The sequence below is a fragment of the Haliaeetus leucocephalus genome, unplaced genomic scaffold (genome assembly GCF_000737465.1).
Source record: "Haliaeetus leucocephalus isolate CR32 unplaced genomic scaffold, Haliaeetus_leucocephalus-4.0 Scaffold428, whole genome shotgun sequence".
In the NCBI taxonomy this organism is placed as follows: Eukaryota; Metazoa; Chordata; class Aves; order Accipitriformes; family Accipitridae; genus Haliaeetus; species Haliaeetus leucocephalus.
This window is the reverse complement of record NW_010972864.1, coordinates 8,091,202-8,113,051: the sequence shown is the minus strand read 5'-3', so window position 1 is coordinate 8,113,051 and position 21,850 is coordinate 8,091,202. Positions and strand designations below refer to the sequence as shown.

The 21,850-nt window shown below is 35.8% G+C and overlaps 1 protein-coding gene across 1 annotated transcript in view; it reads right to left on the bottom strand.

The window, feature by feature from the left end:
- SNTG1 (syntrophin, gamma 1) overlaps nucleotides 1-21,850 on the bottom strand; it is a 166,635-nt gene that overhangs the window by 59,365 nt on the left and 85,420 nt on the right. The window contains exon 11 of the mRNA XM_010574391.1: nucleotides 12,657-12,695. Within this exon, the coding sequence (XP_010572693.1) occupies nucleotides 12,657-12,695 (39 nt within the window). The remainder of the gene's footprint in view (nucleotides 1-12,656; nucleotides 12,696-21,850) is intronic.

The window sequence follows — 21,850 nt, the reverse complement described above, 5'->3', positions numbered from 1 at the left end:
TTTCATTACAGCTAAATAGAGATAACATTATGGGTCACTGCTTTTCTCTTTCACCTGCCGTCAGAGTTTGAACTTTCAATCAGAACAGCCTGAAAAATAAACTATCTTTACAAAAACAAATAAATATTCTGCAATTGAAAACCAGAGTATGTGCCTTCCTAGATCTACAGAGAGAGATTTATTCAATATGTCTACTTGTGGCATTATGGCAAAGAAATCATGTATCAAAGCACTTTTGATGTCTTTTAGTACTTCAGAAATACTGAATTGAATTATTTCTCTTGGCGAGAGATGTTATGAAGTCTCCATTCTTAAAGATATTCAGAACTTGACTGGGGAATGTCCTGAGCAACTTGATTTATGTTGGCCATTCTCTGAGCAGAACTTTGACCAGATGACCTACGACGACTCATCCAACCTGAATAATTCTGTGATTCTGTGAGTCTTTGATCTCAAAGCAGTCACATCTGTCTTGGAGTCTGTTTTAAAATAGTCCCGACTTACTATTCTTAGCAAACCAGCTTCAGCATTGTTTTTATTACTGTGCCACATTATTCATTAGTGGCACACACAGTACTCAATACCAAATGTAGTAGTTCACATTTCATAATCCAGTTGTAGCTGTCCAGGATTTTCTAAATTCACCCGTTTTATATCTACCCTAACTTTGAGTGAGGCAGTGTATCAAACTTCTCACTGCAGACTTTCATCCTTAAAACACACTCTGGAAAGGAACTTTTAGTACAGCCTGCTTGCAGGTAAGGCACCCTTGAGACTGAAGACAGTAGGACTCTTCTATTGCTCATAAGCTCAATAAGTCAGATGAGAAGAAAACAGAGGTGCTAAATATCTTGAAATTACTTGAAATTCAATTGACTTTCTAAACAGAATGGAAAAGGTGGCATGTAAAGGACTAAAGTAATGATGTATAACTTGCATTCTTACACAATCTTAAAGTAAGTGAAAATCTTCCTAAATTAATTACTAAGAAAGAAGGAGAAGTAGGACTACTCTAGAACCACTTTAAGTATCAATTTTTAAACAGTGGTATCCAAATACAACTGGGTTGAAGAAGGGAACCAGAATGCAGTCCCATTCTGAAAGACAGCAAAGTAGAGGAAAACTACTACTAAAATACCTCCTACAAGAGCTAAGAAAAACCTTAGGAGCATTATTAGATCAAGAACATGATATTCAGCATATTCTACATAATATTGTTTTCATGCTTCTCTTCATAACTTATTTTTTAACAAGCTGATTTTTTTGCTTTGTTAGAATAAAGACTGTTTTAATTTGCTTGGTGTTTAGATTGAACCTAAGCTATCCTGAAGGAATTTTTGCTGGTCATATGCCAATAGCCTTTGTCAGGGAGTTAGCAGTAGAGTTCATAATATTTATTGAACTCATGTTGCACTTAATTATTTTTTGACAGGGAGGTGATGCCTGTCAATAGTTGACTTGTATCTGACATCTCGGTATTTCCATGGTTTTTGTAGTTTCATTGGAAAAGCTCAGGCTTTAAGGACTGCTGAGTAACAACTATTTTGCAATATCAGAGCTTTCTTCCACTCTGGCATTTTTAATTTTTTTTTTAAATGCACAGTGTCCCACCATCATTAACAACAGAGGGATACAACACATAAAGGACGTAACTGCCCCAAAATTAAGACTGGGTCCTCAGTGAAGCTCGAACTTCAGTGTTAGACACTGAGGCTCTGTATTGACAGAGCTCCACAGAGGGACAGGCAGGTTCCTTCACAAAAAAATCCACTGTGGGTGCCACCTGTGTGGCTGAAGGAGAGATCCGGATGCAATAGTTCAAGGCCCTATGAAGAGTGGCCAATGACCTACAGCAACTTTATTAAACAGTTGATGGATGTAAACTGAAAATTAATACTTAGCCAGAAGTCTTTCCTCTCACAAAGAGAATCTTTTCTTCAAGGCCTTTTTGCATAGTCTCAGAGGTCTGGATCCTATTCGCATAGTCTCCCACTGTGGGGTTGGTTTTGAATGGCAGCCTACTTCAGCAGGAGGGGAAGGAGAAGCTGCCATATTATCTTACCTCCAGGCTCATGAGAGCAATAGGTTGGAGTGATGAGTAACTATTGCTTTGTATTGGGTTTGGGTGGCAAGGTTTTGGTAGTGGGGGGCTACAGGGGTGGCTTCTGTGAGGAGCTGCTAGAAGCTTCCCCTATGTCCAACAGAGCCAATGCCAGCTGGTTCCAGGATGGGCCCATCACTGGCCAAAGCCAAGCCCATCAGCGATGGTGGTAGTGCCTCTGGGATAACAGATTTAAGAAGGGAAAAAAAGTTGCTGCGACACAGAAACTGCAGCCAGAGAGAGGAGTGAGAACATGTGAGAGCCACAACCCTGCAGACCCCAAGGTCAGTGAAGAAGGAGGGGGAGGAGGTGCTCCAGGCGCCAGAGCAGAGATTCCCCTGCATCCTGTGGGGAAGACCATGGTGAGGCAGGCTGTCCCCCTGCAGCTCATGGAGGTCCATGGTGGAGCAGATATCCACCTGCAGCCCGTGGAGGACCCCACGCAGGAGCAGAGGGATGCCAGAAGGAGGCTGTGACCCCGTGGGAAGGCCACACTGGAGCAGGCTCCTGGCAGGACCTGCAGATCCATGGAGAGGAGCCCAGTCTGGAGCAGGTTTTCTGGCAGGACTTGTGACCCCGTGGGGGACCCACGCTGGACCAGTCTGTGCCTGAAGAACTGCAGCCCACTGGAAGGACCCATGCTGGAGAAGTTTGTGGAGGACTGTCTCCCGTGGGAGGGACCCCACGGTGGAGCAGGGGAAGAGTGTGAGGAGTCCTGCCCCTGAGGAGGAAAGACTGGCAGAGACAACATGTGATGAACTGACCCCAACCTCATTGCCCATCCCCCTGTGCCGCTTGTGGGGAGGAGGTAGAGAAAATTGGGAGTGAAGCTGTGTCCAGAAAGAAGGGAGGCACGGGGGGAAGGTGTTTTAAGATTTGGTTTTCTTTCTCATTATTCTTTTCTGATTTGATTGGTAATAAATTAAGTTAATTTTCCCCAAGTTGAGTCTGTTTTGCCCATGATGTTAATTGGTGAGGGATCTCTCCCTGCCCTTATCTCGACCCACAAGCCTTTTGTTATATTTTCTCTCCCCTGTCCAGCTGAGGAGGGGGAGTGATAGAACGGCTTTGGTGGGCACCTCGCACCCAGCCAGGGTCAACCCACCACATGCTTCTATTAAGCAAGTACCATCAACAGTAGGCTGCTAAACAAATAATGGGAAGCAGCTTGATTTCTCGTTGTATATTTAAAGAAAGCAGCTACAAACTGCACACTCTTATATCTTGATCCTGCTGGACTTTGGGGGTACTCTGAGCATGCAAGTTGGATTGAGTGGCTCTGGACACTCAGCACTTACACACCACCAGAGCCATCCAGTAGAGATCTGTTTTAGAAAAAGAAGCCAGATGTCTGTCTGGACCTTGGTCAGAAGTTTCTGGCCACAGCATTGACTATCTACTGCTTCATGCCCTTTTGCCTCTCCAGATCAGCACCATTTTGCAGAATCATTCTTCTTAAGTAAAGCTAGACTTTTTTGGTTCTAAACCCAGCATCACTGAGAGATATTCCAACAAGGAAAATGTTTATTATTAAATAAATAAATATTTTTTTCGGTTGTTAGCTCCCGAGAATATTTCATCTATTTGCTGCTGCTAAATTTCTATTTGCTGTGTCATAAAATAGGATGGATTTAGTAAGTTTTCTTTCCCAAAATAGTAATATTGAAAACAAAAGTTCTCTAATGTGTTAAATGTATAATAGATATTGCTCACTAAACAGTGTCTCCTTACCAAAAAATATAACTGTTTAAAAGGACAAAAACGTGTCCTCATACTATGAATTTCTAGGGCACGTTTCTGCATTTGCAATTAACTACATTTTTTAACATTTTCCATCAATTTTATTGTCAGTTTTCCTTCAGACATTCTCAGTGATTAATACTTCTTGGGTTTTTTTCCTTCTTCATTTGTAGGTAACCCATAAATTGTAAATTACTTTGTACTGTTTTACACATCAACTGTTTTCTGAAATTCAGGTAGCAATTTTATCACCGATACCAGGGACTATTATTGTGATTAAAGGGAAAAGATCAATGACCATCTATGCTCCATAGAAATCTGTTTAGCCACTGTTCTTAGAAGTTCAAGAAACTAAATTATTTTCCTCTCACAGGGTATAATATGAAGCACTGATCATCTGCATAGAGGTAAAATAAGTGAATGAGAATAAATGAAATGCTTATTCACCTCTCCTCTTGAAGTAAACTGTAATTAAAAATACTTTCTCTAAGCCTTTTGAGTCCCATGTGCTTCTTCAACAGAAGATCTACACTTAAAGTATATGCTTCATTGATTCTAATTAATTTATTTAGATTATACAATTCCCCAAGGAATAATGTGTATAGGCTTACTGAACACCTTCATTCTAATCTACTAAAATTAATGTTATTCTTGGAAACTTTTACACTCACTTCATGCAATAAAATAGTCATTACGATAAAGCATTGCAATGTTTTTATTTCTAGCCTCAGCTTCCAATGAAATTTCCAAAATGGCCAGACAGAACAAATTCATATCTGGTAAGCTGTGGATATTAACAATTCCTGATTTAAGGTGAGGTTAGAGAGGGAAGAAAAAAAAAAGTAGTTTTCCCCATACTTAATCTTTCTAAGTATAGCTGTAAAAAAAAGATGACCTATATCTTTTGTGGATATGGTCACTCAATTTCTCTCCTTTTCTTATTTCCTCTCTTCGTTACCACTTTTTAGGAACTTGTCAGAGAGCAGAGACGTACAGCACATATGCATCATTCAAGTTATCTGTTTCTAACAACAATGCTGAAATTTGCTTCCTGTTCTCCTGCTTTGTTGGCCTGTTTGGATAGTAGCGAAAAATCCTGTCCAACAACAAAATATATGAAAAAGATGCAATCATTTATTCTATTAGAATAAAAAATGGCCCTTTCTTGGCTTAACATTTGCTACTTATGTTTCCAGTCTCAGACATCATAAATATCCAACACCCCCCAAAAATCTGTCTTTCAAATTGCAGGTATCCCTTTCACTGTCCAATTTATGTTACATATCCCATTTCTTGGCTAAAAGTGGCAAAATATCAGATTCAAATATGCTTAGAGACTTGAAGCAGGATTTAATTATGTCATGTATATAAATAGAACACAGTGATAAAATGATGCAACAAAAGCAATCCCTTCGATTGCTATTTTAATTCAGTGGTTTCTCACTGTCTGACCTCATCATAAATACAGAATTATGTTTCTGTGGAGAACTGCAAGTATTTATGACAAATCAGGAAGCAATGATTCCTCTGCCTTAATCTCCTGGGGGGGTCTGATTCAGAAGAACCTTGGATGCATACAGGCAGGGTCAGGTTTATTAAAAAACATTAAGATCATATTGTTCCAAAAGTAGCAGCTGAAGGGAAAGCCCCTATTATGGCAATCTAGCAACTACAGCACTTGCAAAGTCAGTCTGTCAAACCTGTATATTTCATCTTCTAACTTAACCATCAAGCTGACAGCTGAGGTATACAGTTCCTGTTGAAGCTATAACACTATGCAGAAAGACACAAAAGACCTGTGGGATCAGAAAGAGCCTGATTTCACATCTGGGAGGAGTGTAAAGCAGGGTGAAAGATCTGGTAAGAACACCTTAGTCTGGAAAGCAGCAGATCAAGCTATCCACTTACCAGTTGAACACTTTTAAGCCATGACTGTTACCCAAAAATAGGCTTAAACACATTCGTTCAAAAAGTATGTGTATCTATCTATCTACCTATTTCTTTAGAGCAGGAACTTCCATTAATTTCTTAGAAAGAATCTTTGTGGAAGCATTCAGAGCTTTGAACCTGACATGAATGAAGCTTTGACTCAGACCCCTATGCCACAAAGAAAGAAGGGCTATCAGACTTGTCCCTTTGAGCTGCCCGAGGTAGCGCTACGCCCCAGCTGGTTTGGATCTTATCCCGAGGGTTCTCCATTCTTCAGGAACCAAATGGGTAACAGCTAGGCATCGCATCACTTCCATGCAGACTCCTAAGTCCTCTCTGTAATCTACCCTTGAAATGTCACTAAAATACACACAGTATCTAGTATGTCTTCTTCCAGAACCAGAAAATGAGTAACATTTGTTTATCTGTTTATCAATTTAGGGTTCGACTTAATAACATCCTAGTTGTGGGACGTGTCTGTTCATTTCACTCAATTTTAAATATCCACAATAGAGCAAGGTATTTAGACTCCCCTAATTCATCTGCCCTATTTAAGCCTTTAGTGGAGAATACAGTACATTCATCCCTGTGTTGACTAAAACCTGAACACAGATCTAACACAGATGTGGTCACTAAATTTGGTCAGGCAAAACTTACCCTTATTGAAAGCAATTTTCAGGGAACTAATATTGCAGAGGAAAAAATAGCTAACATATTTGTTATACTAATGAGTTAGTATTAAAAAAAAAAAGAGAAGATAAATGAGAAAAATACGTAAATGAGGATGAAATCTATACTTGAGGCAAAATTGAATTTGCTGGACATGCAAAAATAATTTGGTGCACAGCTTGAGACTTATAGTTTGAGATTTAAATAAGAACTTGATCTAATCACCCTTTTCTATCATCTAAATTTCCAGCGGGTATCCAAATTACTTCCATCCTCTCATGAGCTATAGGGTATGCAGCCCTAGGATATAAGCATTGCTATCCTATAACTGCATCAAGTGACTCACAACATGAATGTTATCTAGCTCATCAGGCAATTCACTATCTTCAGGAAGCAGTCTGACCATCCTTTTAAAAGTCAACATGGTTTCCTCAGCCTAAAATCTCTAACAATCTATGGTGTGTATTGCCCTTCTAAAACTTTTTCATGTCCTGAAGTTCAAAAGCTACTCTGGACTACAATGTAAAGGGAAGAATAATATTTTATTGGCCATAGGAAGCATAGTTTTTATAATAGAAAGAGCCTCAGAAGCATCTAAAACAATTAAAGAAACTGCTCAGTGAAAACTACTTCATGTCAACCAAACACGCATATTTATATAGATAGATAGATAGTTATATTCCTTTTATTTTACCGAAAGCTTAATAAAGTATTAATAAGCAACATAAGCCTTTCAAGGGTTTATGTTATGGAGTAATAATCCACGCCAAGTGCCATAGATGGCTGACAATACAATGTGGGGAATTAGCACAGCGTAATTTACACCCTATCGTGCACTTCTGCTTAATTTAACAGCAAGAACTCAGCTCCCCCTGTGTGTTTCTATAAACATTTAACAATAGAAGCTTCATTCTAGAGATTTTCCTTCAAAATAAATGTGATCAAATCCTTACTGTGAAAACAGATGGTGTTAGAGCAGATGTACCATAGGACCTGAAAGTTCAGTAACTGTCAGTCAAGAGCTGCAGAATGGCTACTCTGAGGAACTACAATAAAGGCATGTTGAAAAATAATTAATTCAACAGTCATGCAGAATCAGGAAGAAAAAAAAAAGAATAATAAAAAAAGAAAACAAAATACACCTAAGGGGAGGGAAAAAAACCCATTGTCTTTAATGTACTTCTAGAGTAATGACTTGATTTATTTTGAGGACATGTCACCTTTCAGTAGAACACTCTGTTTAATCATTCCACTTTAAAAATATTAATACAATAGTAATGTCATCTTGGAGGTTATTTTTCTGCAATTTAAAAAAAAATGGCATGTGCTGTGTTTCATACAGATGTTTATCATTAGAACAGATGTTGTCCTATCAGTCCACCTGAGCAATACCATTAACCTTTTTAAGTGAACTGAAGGCCAGACTAGAGATTTAGATCTAAACCTTGAATTCCACTGTGTACCTAAACCAGATGCAACAAATTCATCCTCCTGGCATGGCAATAAGTAAATGCCAAATTCCAGTAAAACCCAAATAGCAAATGAGGGTTATAATGTGTACTAAAATCTCCAGTAGCTAGAGGCAATACATTTGGTTTCCCACCCTGAAAAGAATCAGAAGATTTTGTAAGAAAGACTATCTAATGCTGATTTCCCTAGATGCTTTCAAGACAATTTTCAGCTGATATCAGCACATTCACAAACTCATGGTGGCTGATGTAAAGATTGGGAATTGAAAAGGAATGGGCAGTGCTTGTCCTCAATACACCACCACAGTTTATTGAGGTAGGGTGTATTTTCCTGTTGTTTGGAAAGGGTTAGCAGGGAAGTCAATGCCACCTCTCAGAACTCACCTGCCTAATGATGGCTCTGGCAGGAGCTGACATTTGCTGTAATCAGTGTAACAGCTGAAGAGCAGGGATGTGTTCCAAGAAAAGGAAACACGCTTGTGTTTCCTCTCCCATCTTGGCTGATCAGATAGAGAAGTCTCTGGCTGAAACCCTGAAATACTTTGTTCTTCGTGCCTCTCTGCTATAAGGTCTTTATTGTTTTTCCTCTGGAGTTATGGAAATTTTGTCTATGACATAGTATTATTTTTAGTACATATTTAAAATATGCATTATGTTTTCAGCACCAAATTATTTAATTATTTTCACAACTACTTGCTGATATTCTCTTAGATGGTACTATACGTAGCCCATGCATATAGTACCAATATAGAAAACACAACCAATTTTCTGATTTTTTACCACCTTCAAGCGTTCTTTTCATCATTGTCAGCTGAGAAAGGGGGAACTTTATTTCCCTTTTCTCCCACAATCTTCTTCAACAATATTTTGTCTGTGTGGTCCTCTTCCAGCATTTTTTGCATCATCTTTCCACCACTATTAAACATATTAACATCAATCTCAGGACTTCTTATTGCTTCATCCTGTCCATACAGTTATCACTTTCTTATCAAGACCCATCATCTTTGAACTTTTGATTTCCAATAAATGTATCTTATCTTTCTAATAATTTTCCAGACAAACCTACTTTCACAATTACTGCCCTAAAGGAAAGCTGTTACATTATGTGCAGTTAACAAGTCTTTTCTAATCACTTTTTCTCTTTGCTTTTTAACTTACTGCAACAGTGAGACATTTGGATAACACTGTCAGTGTTACAATAGCTTCCACACCTATGTAAGTTCATTTGTTTCCTTATTGTAATGCTAAGGGATCTGTCTGTGCTAATATTTTCTTCTCCAAATCAAGAATATATTCATAAAAGAATTCTAACTGCATTGGTTCCTTGACTCTAGTTTGACAACTGCCTTCTCCCCTTTACTTTTAATAACTAATTAAAATCCACATATATATACAGATACATATAAACATACTAATTTTATTTAAATAAATACACAAAAATTCTAACTGAAAATAATCTTCAATTATGCTGCTAGTACTCATAAAAAAACCCATGGGTATTCATTAAGTGAAATTAAGTATGAGGTTTGGAGCTTTTTTAAGCATAATAGGATGGAGACAGAAGTCGAAAGATTAACTTGCAATGTTGCCACTGTTGATGGAAAATTCTATGGGAAATCTTGCTTAGATAGACAAAGGCATAAAATCAAAACCTTCACATGCATTTTGATATTAGTAACAGCTAAGTGTAAGAAAGATATTAATCTTCCTAGTAACTGGATATTTAGCAAAAGGAGGACATTTGAGACAAAAAGTTAAATACTGAAATGTATTGGTATTTATCAGGAATCTTTTAGATACACAGGGAAGAAATGTGAAATATACTGTAGAAATTTTGTCACTGAGGGAGAACTGAAAAGCCACATGATCATACAAACCTTTTCCACCTGCATTGATTAAAGATAGTACTCTAAAAATTCTTAGTCAATCGATGTTTTTCAATAAACTGACTTTGAAAACATTTCATTATAAGTGCTTAGAAACTGTCAGAGTTTGTCTTATTACTGCTTTTTATTGAATAAGATGCATAGGGCACATAATAAGACATAGAGGCATTTCCATCCTAAACAGACAACCTGCCTGTAGTTTGGACTAATCATTTTCGGCAAAATATATTGTAAGAAAAAATCTTGAAGTAAAATCCCAATCAGATTGGTTTCAGAGTTCAAGTTCATGATGTGATTGCAGAAAGAAGTTAAAACTAGCTATTCAACCTCTTAGACAAAAATGTATTTTATTAAAATAAATGTCAAAATGACAAAAGTATTCAAGATGATAATTTAATATTCAGATAAGTAATGATGTGTTAATGTAACAAGTAAAAAGGCTTGTTCCTTCCCTGCATATCATGTTAATGTCTGCTGCATATCAGAAGACAGAAATTAACCTTACATCTGTGTAGTCTTTTCTAACTCTTCTCAGAAATACCTTATTTAACTTAAATTAGGTGATATCTCCTAGCTCCTTCTACAGTAAAAACCCCCAACACTCTTTACATAAGGTAAACCCAAAAGGGAGTCTTGTTTTGAAATTAGTGTTCCCTAAAATTTCAAAACATTCACAGATCAATAAACCTTTTTGTTTTCCAGTATTTGATGGGCAGTGAGACCTTATCAGTCTCACTGCCCATCAAATTGGCCTCTCTCTTTTCAGTTTGATCTTTTTGCTGACTTTCTTGAAATGATCCATGGTAATTCCTTTGGAATACAGTGACTGATGAGAGAAAAACACATTAATTGCAGGCTGCCCTAACAGATAACATGACCAACAAGCTATTCAAGCCAAGAAAGTTATTTTTGCTTTCCACTTGAAATCTTATGAAAAGGAAAATGCCTTACTGATCACATATGCCAAAACAGCAGAAATCACTGAATTAATATTAGCCTGGTGAGACATAATAATTGTTGTTCATATTTTTATTGTCTTTTTTCACAGTAATAAAAGCAAAGAGATAAATTCAGAGTAAATCATAAGAGTGAGAATGGAGCTAGTTAACTATTAGTTGTCTACTAGGCATTTCGTCCTTCCTTCTTTTGAGACAGAAGCATTTCTTTGCCACTGCCAGCAACTGCTGTTATAGAAACTGTTCTGAAAATGCCCAAATGCAAGTGCCATCTTCAATTGCTGAATGTGACAAACCACTTCCTTTCTGTGACTTCAGGAGGCAAGAGTGAGATAAAAGTATCTAAAAATCTGAGTACTTGTAGTGCAGATGAAGAATCGAGAATCAAGGGCAAATAAAAATGTTCCTAATTGTTTATTATGTTTTATTTATTCTAACTTCATTTATACATACCCATACAGTTGCTATTGTTATTATTACTACTATTATTATCATCATCATTCATTCATTTATTATGATTTGTGGACCTTCTCATGAAGATAGCAGCAAACAAAATAGTAATACACCCTCCTTTGTGAGTTACACTAAGCACAATTCCATATTAATAATTCCATATGAATAAAGTTGGACCAGAGACAGGGAACTGAGAAATATGTTGACTGGTTGAAGATGTGGTGTAAGGGAGGTGAAAGCACTATTCTTCCTCAAATCTGTCCTCTCGAAGGCAAGTTTACAGCTCAGTCCTATAGATACTTCTCTTCTATGAGGAAGTAAGTTGTTCCTTCTGATGAATCAGATTTCTCTGTTTCCCCTTATTACAAGTTTCTTAAAAAGAAATCCCCATTATGTAACAGTTGTGATATACAATATATGCACTGGTTTAACTTACTAGATGTGTACTCTGTGATAAGTAGCCCACCACAAAATTGTTCACAGTTTCAACTGTTGTTGTGCTATATCACAGAACAATTAATGGCATTACTGTGGTATGGGAACAGACTATGTTCCAAATTAATCTTTGATCACTTTACAGTGTAGTGAGCTTTACCCTAAATATTTTTACTCATGCTTTGTTTACACAGTTTTCTGAAATATATGCTGACCCTTTTGAGGAGGTGTGGCTGTTGTCCATTCTTACTACGGTCTCTAGCAACTAGAATCTCAGAATTTCAGCCTTTAACTTCAAGCTGCCTGTAGGTTTGCTTCTTTAAAGAAAAAAAAAAAATTGTGGAAAGAAGAGATTTTTCAAGACACACAGCTCTGTCCCTTTGTCCCATGGATCCAATCACCTGATATACAGCTGTAGAGAAGAGCAACAGTTGTGCTTATGATGCATTTTGCAAGAAACCATCTCTATTCAAGGAATCTTACTCCCTTTTTTTAAGACATTGCAGTGCCTTCCAGTAATATGAGACTGCCAATGGATGAACTTGGACACAGTCAGATGATGCAGTTTGTTCCAAATTCTGCTACCAGCCTGCTCCATAACTTTGTGCAAATATTATTTTTTGTGCTTTCATTTGGATAATAAAAGTAATACACTTTTAGAATTTTAGAACATTGACAGATACTGGCTAATTCTGTAAAGCATAATAATTTCACTTCCCCTTTTGTAGTAAAATGGGTGAGATGCAATCTGAAGAAAACCTTTATATATATATATATATACACATATATATGCATTAAACAGGTTAATTTGAAAAGTTTAGGCATGATCTTACTTTGACGAAACACTCCAGTTCCCTTTGGCTTTAGGATAAAAATACCTATTTTGAGGCAGCAAAGTACTCTTTGAAGAAAATCTAATGAGAATTCTTGAGCTAGAATAATGCACAGCTACCACATAATTAAATAGCGTTGAAATGAGAATTATAAATGAAACAAGCCCAAATTTTCTTTTTCTTACCTGCTGGTTTACGGGAAAATTCCTGTTGATTTTTTTAATCTATAAAAATGAATAAAGAAATAGATTAATACTAAGTCATTCTAAGGAAAAAAAAAAAAAAAGTTGGATTTTAGAGACATATATCAGACACTCCCTTCCAAATAATGTATCTAAAAAAAAAAAAGAAAACCTCCTGCAGTAAAGACTGAAATATTTGACAAGCTCATGTGAATAATAGGACATTTCTGTGGTCACTGTGTGGTTCATTCCGCTGTTCAGAATACAGGAAAGAAGAATATATGCAAAATTATTTCTGAATTCTACAACACTACATCTTTTACTTTTTTCTGTTTAGAAGCTATAACATAAACTAGAGTATTTAACAACTTACTGCCATCCACCAAAGTCATCAAGCTTTAAGCAAATTCATTTCCTTAAAGAATGATTGAAAATTGAGCTGGAACAGTCTTTGAAACATCCCTTACTCTACCCTTGTATCTTAGGTGCAATATCAAGTGTGCAAAATCAGTTTTGATAATTGTTCAAATAATTTTTTCTTAAAACATTCAACAATACCCCTAGGTAAAAATTAAAGAGAAAACCAGTCTGAGACACCTAATTCATGAGGAGTTTGTATTTAGCCCTGCAGATCATTGACTCCATGTAAATAAACATTGCCAGCTTTCTGATACAAAGTGTCCAATACAAGGAGAATTAAGTGTGTAACATCACCATTCCTGCCATTAGTAGAACAAAAAATGTTCTTTTTTATTTTAAGCATAAACCCTGAAAGCTTTCGAGCAAACCTAGTAAATCTACCATGTGCATTCATGACAGATACTTAATACCTAGAATTTATTTTTTGCTGTCTTATGTTAACTTTTCACAATTGTTTTTGTAGCTATGGGTAAATGAGTAAAACATGTCTTTAAATTAAAGACATTGCCAACTAGGAATCAATTGTATAGCCCTGAAAGCTCTGAAACCACAGTGTAACATTTACAGTGCTTCAACCAAAGGTATGACATCTTTTTAGAGGAAAAGAAGAATCACCATTGAATTTCCTCCAGTGTTTACAGTATCATCTCTAAACAATTATATGCAGAGATGTGAGTGGCGCTGTGTTTTGCAGACTTTAAAAACAGACTGATTGCTGCAGTGGTAACCTCTTTATATTCTTCATACAAATACTGAGCAAGTCTGCAAGTCTGTCACTGACATCCCACAGTTTCACTACCAAAGGATAATTCTCACTGTTAAGACAATGCTGGTAAGCCATTTCAGTTGGTTTTCAAATGTATCCTGAAGCAAAAGTGTCAGAAGAATATTTCCACCCTCCCTTCTTGCATGTACATCAGCTTCAGTTTCCTCCTTTCTTCAATTAAGTTAAGGGGAAACATTAGAGGAGCTAGGACATTTGGTGGACAAAGTATTAAAATAAAATGAAAGCACATGATTTCTTAAAAGAAAAGGTGGATGAAAAACACAGGTTTTTGACAGAAACACAGAGATTTCAAGACTTTGGGGATTTATTCCTAAATCTGACATGAAATACTCCAGCACAATAAATCCCTGTTTGTGTTAGGAGGCGCTACTAAAATCCTTGTCAAAACTGTGTGTTTCCTTCTAGTTTAAACAAAGACTACAGCCAATACCATGCAAAACTTAAGTTATGAAAGAACACTGTCAAGAAAAAGAGATTTTACAATTCTAAACAAAATACTGAAAATATCTCTTTAGTGGCAAGTTGTTACATGTGAAATACTTTGATAGTATTTTTGTTTACTTCATATATAGAGATTAAATTTTTAAACAGAAATAAAGTACATTAGTAGCCTTGTGTACTTTTAAATATTTCTGGGAAATGTAAATGCACAATCCAAACATCATTTTTTCAGTCACAAATTTCCAGCTCATTTTTTAAAGTATGATCTAAGCATCTACATCGCATAGTTGTTTTAACTGTTGTTACTTTGATGGATTAAAACAATCATGTTTATCTTTCAGATAATATGGTGATGATTTCTTGAAATGCATTATTTTTAATTATGTTATAGTTTGCAAACTGCATTATAGGTGTTCAGTTCCACCTGGAAGTAAAAATTGTTAAGTGTGATTAGTTTTAGGAACACCCTAAATGTTTATCATTCACATGCATAAATATTGGACGTTACATGAAAACCACAAAAGTTCTACAATTAGGCAGTAGAAATCACTGATCTTTAAGATTATGAGATACACTGTCTTAAGAATATGGAAAGAAAAACATTAGCCAACATTGTTCTTTGCAGCATGTTACAAAATACACTGAGTAAAATTTAATCTACAGATGATCCAGATCCACCAATCCTTAAGAATCAAAGTCTAAATGTAAACATTTTTCACAAACGAAAAGAGAAAAAAAAAAAAATCTTGTTACTTGATAGATTATCTAAAAGAGAAATGTTCCTTCAGTCTTCTATAACGTTACTGAACTCATTGTAATATTATTATTTATTAAGCATTATCACAGCACACAACCCTATGTAACTGATGCAAATGAATAACATTTGTTTTCATCAGAGGACACCAGCGCAATACACTGCAAAAATATATGCTCATAATATTTTTAGATAAAACACCCTAGCAGTGATACTACACTAAAAAAGAAAGGCAGGTGCTCTGAGAACATTCTTTTGAAAGTTGTGTTTATCCAGAGCAATAAAAAATCAGGAGTGGCACAAAAGCAGACAAAAGAAGCTAGAAAACTAATTCTATTCTCAAGGCAAAGATAGAGGAAGCATTATGAAAACTGAATTGAAGCTAGCAAGAACTACCTGCTTCTACTTCACTTCAAAAAACAGGTGCTGAGGGGTGAAACTCTATTCTGGTTCAACTTCTGTGAATGCAAATTAGAAAAAAAAAAATCTAAAGACACCATAGAGAAAGTTTGGGATTTGGTGATCACCTAATTGTAGAAGGAGGAAGAAGGCATCAAAAATAAGGTCTCTGCAGAATGTTGCATCTGACTAGTGAATAGGCAAGTGATGCTGATAGGAGACCAATAATGGAAGAATAGATTTTAGCAGGAGCTATCATAGATGAATGGTTTGAAGCATAATTGATTGTGATAAGGGGAAAAACATATGACTGGATATGTTCCAAAAATTCAGCTGGCCAAATATGTTAGGACATCATAGCCATGAAGAATACTGGACAGGGAGATGATATGAAGTGAGACATAGAGAAGAATGCACCATGGCCAAATTCAGTTAATTTTGTGCACTACATATTGCCACCACAGAGGGATAGTTTTCACAGTGATGGCTGTGCCTGCTCTGCAGAAGAAACAAATAAGAACATGGAGCACATCACTCCTCAGCAAGGTGAGCAGATGTGCAGGCTTTGGCTTCAAGTGTGCATGACAACTATGACTTTTTTTTTTAAAATGTATTTTATTTATTTTATTTTATTTTATTTTATTTTATTTAGCAGTCTTCATGTCAGAGAAGCAGTAATATGGAAGAATACCCTTCCACACTATTATCTTATTGTATGAATTGTACCCTATTATTGTTGCCATCTGGTCTGCTGGAATGCAGCTGATTAAGCTCACGAAAACTGGGTTTTAAACTTTGACAGTCAGTTGAAACTGAACCAAGTTGTTCACTCCTCTGAGAGATACTATTTCAGACCTTCTTTGAGCAAATAGCACTGCAATAACTGTTTTCAGTTTCCATAAGAGGATTTTAAAGTATAATCTCAAAACTGCTATTTATTTGGGGTTTGTTTGACCTTTTTTACCCAGTTATTTTAATGAAGTTTGCTATTCCAATGTAATCACAGGATCCTCATGAGATGATGAGGAAATGTGCCTTTCGATGAGCACATACCACCCTAGGGACTCTTAAGGACAGTATGATCTAGAGATAAGGGCATATGTGTCCCATGCTTGCTTTAATCTTATTTCCTGAAAAACTGTACTGTAAATGAGAGGCTCACAATTCTAATGTGATACTGGGAAAAATTAATGACAGTGTGTGCCTCAGGTATCACAACTGGTCCTCTGCAAGAAGCAGTAATATAGTAGGTGTTGTCAGGACAGAGTGCTTGACAGAGACCATTCCCTCAGAGTACCTACAGGAACAGCCAAGGCTGAAGGGCAACATTTGGAATGAGTGGGCACCAGCCCCTGCTCAGTATTTTATTGACTTAGACAATAGATCAGATTCTCCCACACTTTCATGTATGATTTGATCTATCATTTTCTTGCAGCCGTTAGATGTCATGTAACTTTGCAGGTCTCAATGCTTATCAGAAATTTTCCAATTAAAAAAGAACCTTTTATTATTTTAATTTATGCGGGACTTATATCTGGATTTCCCCAAACAATTTATACTCTGTAGCCTTCTTCAGCAATTGTTTGTATTACATAACTGCTGATTTACATTCATTAACAGCTAATTAAAATATAATAGCTTGACAAGAATGTAAATTCATTAAATAGTTCTTAACTTTATCTCATGCATTAAAGCAACAATACAGTTCATTCCATTGGGATGTTAAGTGGTTGCAAACAGGTAGCAAGATCATTACCATTTGGAGCACTTTGGAAAAAAAACATTAATCCATGCTGTGATAATCTTATGTTAATGAATGAGTAGGAAAGAGTATATAACTATAACTAACATTTGGAATTATTAGTTGTTTAGTCTTATTTTCTGTCCTTGCTAGGCTTTTGTTTGCTCAATGTGATCAGTAAGTTGTGGTAAGGTTGTGAAATTTTGTTATCCGAGAGTACAGGTGTATTGAAAAAAAGCAGGGAATCAGAGAAAATTTGAAAGAAGCATGCAACAGTTCACACAAAATGCATCATACATTGGTGAATACATTCAAATATATGTATAACTGCCTATAGACTCAATGTAGGAATTCCTGATGCTGGTTTTACAAGCTGTAGCAGATTTTAGAGTTTAGGCTGAAAATCCATATAAGATACAATATGCAAAGTGATCTGTCAATGTGTTCTGGAAAATATGGGAACATAGAAACTATTTCATGCAACATCTATCTCTGCTTCCTGACCTACTAGGGATGATGCCATTCTCTATTGTCTGCTGATCACATTTTACCAGCTAAATGGTTCAAAGGATAGAAAGATTGGGATTATGTGGACACATATTTAGCTAAAGGTCGCAAGAGCGTTCCAGATGCCTTTAGAAGACCTTGAACAGAATAAACAAGAAGACAAGAAAAGAAAGATGCCAATTAGAACACAGGCGCGCATTCCACGATAAAGGGAACTTGGCACAAAGAACCTCAATTAGGCAGTTTATCTTGACCAATTAGACTGAGACAAGTTTCGCATGTTTTAGCTGGTATAACCAATTATGTCCTATGTTTATGCGCGTGTACAGAGTTAGTATAACCAATTATATCTTATGTTTATGTGCATGTACAGTGTTGATATAACCAATCATATTTTATGCTTGTGCGCATGTACAGTGACTTTGCAGAATATGTGACTATAAGTATGTGTGTGTTTTAGCAATAAAGGGTCGTCTGTCGTCTGCTTTCAACTTTACAGGCGTCTGTCTACTTCAATCTCCTCAGGATTACTGCCATGATTTCTAGCATTTTGATGCCTAACTCGAATTTTTCTCAAGACTAGATGCACTAGATTGCAAATCCACTCAGCCTGAATGAACTTGGCATCAAGTTCCTTGAAGGAAGAAATGGAAAAAACACAATATATGAATACTATTATATAGAGGAAAGTCTTGATACAACACCCAATAATGCATAAGCATAAACATGACCTCTGCTTTAGAGTATGTTCGTATAGCTCCCTGTAGGCTGAATCATTCTCACTATGGTTTCTAGATGAGAACAAAACTGAGAAACAAGATGATCTATGTTTCAACTTATATAATAAATGTTATACAATCTCTCTTAGGAGCCAAGAAAATTACAAAAGGAGATAAAATACTTTTAAAGAGTATAAACAATTAAGACACAGTAAGCATAATTCAGGAAGTCCCTTATCAGCTGACTGAAGAAGTCCCAAAGTAGCAGCTGGCTGGAAAGACAAATGGAAATATAACTGTACTTTTGCCATCGCCAGACACAGGACTAGATGGAACTTTGTTCTGGTTCAATACTAGCACTTAAAGTTCTCATGGATGATCTTAATCCATCTGGAAACTGAAAGTTTTCCTTTGAATCCTACATATAAGTACAGGAAGAAAGGCCTGAGATAGTCTTGAGGTCTCATCTGGAAAACAGTCCTATAATTCTACACTCTTCCTTTTAAATTCTTGTACTGGCTGCCCCTGTATTAGCCAGTTGTACAAAGTATACAGAGAACTTGCATATTTTGGTGAGCTCCCATACATGCAGATATTTGATAAATACTTTTGGAGACAACAAAGGATAGCTGGTAAGACTCAGGAATGCTCCCCCAAAAAACAAATCAGCTGAATACGAAACATTATTAACAGAGGTCTTGAACTGATGTATGGAAAGAAAAGATTTGTATATTGAGAGTTATTATCAATTTATGGCATGTAAGAGCACTATCGAAGGACAAATGGCCATCTAAACTATGACTGCAAACCTGCATTCCATCAAACTTCTTTCATTTGCTTTCTCACTCAAAAGGATTCAGTGATGCATTGAACACTACCAGCATAGAAGTAATGGATGGATATTACAAGGAAATACCAGATTTGTGCCTATTACATGAAAGTATAGTGGGAATCTTAGTGGCAAAAGCACAAAACCTAGTCTTCACGCATCTGTGATGTTCCAGTAATAGAACCGCAATTACTTTTACTTAAATTAAAAAAAAGTTCACTTAACAGATGTCTGACTTCATTTAATCCTGCAATATTTAACACCTATTCCTAAATCTGGACATTACCTTAATGATAATATTGCTATTGTGCTTCTTTAAAGAAGATACTTGTATTACAAACAACACAGTTTCACAACAGTGAATCTCCATAATTAAAATACCAGCAGCAATATGCATATTATTAAACAGACAATAGTAACAACAGAAAGCCAGTGCCTGAAAAAGCTATTATGGTCCCATCTGAAAGTGAGAAACATATGTCACTCTACTGAAGATTTACTAGAAAGACTGTGAACAATAAGAATTGAAAAAAATATGAAAAAAAAAATGACCCAGAAGGAGATACAAGAATCATTGCTTCAGATAATGAAATGCAACTCGATAATTGTGGTTTATACCATAACAGTAGTTGCTCATTGTAGTATGATTACTGCAGTATCAATCACACTAAGAGTAAAAAAGCTGGTGTGGGTAATCATCAGTAAAACATCTACTCACAAAATAGTGAAATATATTCCTTTTGAGTACCTCTTTCATTTGCAATTTAAAAGAATTCTACTATTCACCAAAGGAAAAGAGTTTGCAATGGAAATCCATCTGAATACTTCATAGGTATTCAAATCCATTTTACTTCTTGTTAAGAAAACATACATAGATTCCCAAGTAAAGATGTAGTGTACCTAGCAACTATCAATCCAGTCTTCCTTTGAAGATATCGAGGACTTCCATCTGAAATATAACTATTCCAGATTCCCCTAGTTAATCTTTTTTTAAATTATGAATTCTAAGTCACTTGTATTCAAAATACTTTCAATATAAACCTTATATATCTTCTATAGCTGGAAATACTAGACTCTATAAGCTATCAGAGTCCTCCAGAATACATATTTTATTATTTTTCTGTGAATTCTCAAGATTCAAGGAAAGTTTTACTGACATTCCATCGTATTTTTCAATAATGTTTTACTTAGCAGTTGCTATATCCTCCCTCTATACAATAATGATTAGGACTTAAGTTAATAATTAAATAAAAGAAATTCTAAACTTTCCAAACTCTCACTGCTAAAAGAAAGATACAACAGGGAAACAAGTTTAGTAGTTGGAAGATAATGCTTGGCACTAGAAATCTACAATTTGTTTCCACAGACTATCATTGACTTATTGTGGGATCCTAAACTTCCAAACTTTACTACATGAGTTAGTTTAAAATAGTATGCTTGAGTTATTATAATTTGGTTTAGTTTGACTGACAACACAGCAAAATAACGTTTAAAGTTCAGAATATGGTAGGATTAGCAGGTCATAATGACTGGTTTAGTAGATGACAAAATGCAAAAAAGCAGTTACATCCTCAACACATTACTAGATCAAAACACCAATACCCCAGATCTTCAAGATATCTGCACTTGTCAAAAGAATGAGGTTAAGGCAGAGAAAAGAACTAGATTTTGAAGTACAAGCACAGTGAAGAAAAACCTGGATCACTCTTGTTCACAAAATCATGGCAATAATATACACCTGTCTGTAAAAACACCCATGACAAATGCTTGCATATACAAACTGTTGAAGAAGAAAGTGATCTTATTAAACAAGTGTGCTAGATATGATTAAGAAATGTCATTGATCTAGTCAGAATTTTTGGGGGAAGTGGAATAATTTTTTTCAAAGCTGTTATATAGTTTACAAGGGTAAATGTAGTATGCAAGACTGACATTTATTTAGTGCATTATAATATTTGTGCTTGTTATGAAACTTGGATGATGACAAACAAGACAATATGCATATAGAAAAGAACCCAAGATGGGTTCTTGTCATTTGTCATTTGGAATCTTGTCATTTGGAAAGTATTTATGTTATAATTTTGGTAATTCATAGCAGCTAATAAGGGAGTTAAAGTCATGAAGGAAAAATCAAATTTAAAAATGAATATGTACTGTATGTACCTAATGTTAGAGTGACACAGCACTTGAGGTGATGAGATTGGTATTTAACAAGGATGGGTTTCAACAGTAATAATTACCTAAATGCAAATAATCAATCAGATGGTTGATTATCTGGTTTAGATGGTTGACTAACAGGTCTGCAGCTCTTAGCCCCTCTGTCCACCAGTTATTACTGCAGAATAAGCAACCCCATGTCATTCTTCCAGCAGAAACCAGATTATTAAAATGTTAAGAATTGATCTATATGCCTTTCCTGCTTTAAAACATCAGACCCTACACTTTGATTTCTCAAGGAAATTAAATAATGTACATAACTCCAATTTCAATTTTATTTTTCACTTACAATTTCATTACAACATAACATTTAGATGACATAATATCTCTTATGTAGTATTTACTTTCAGAAGTTTTCACAGAATGCCAAAGAAATGGAGGAA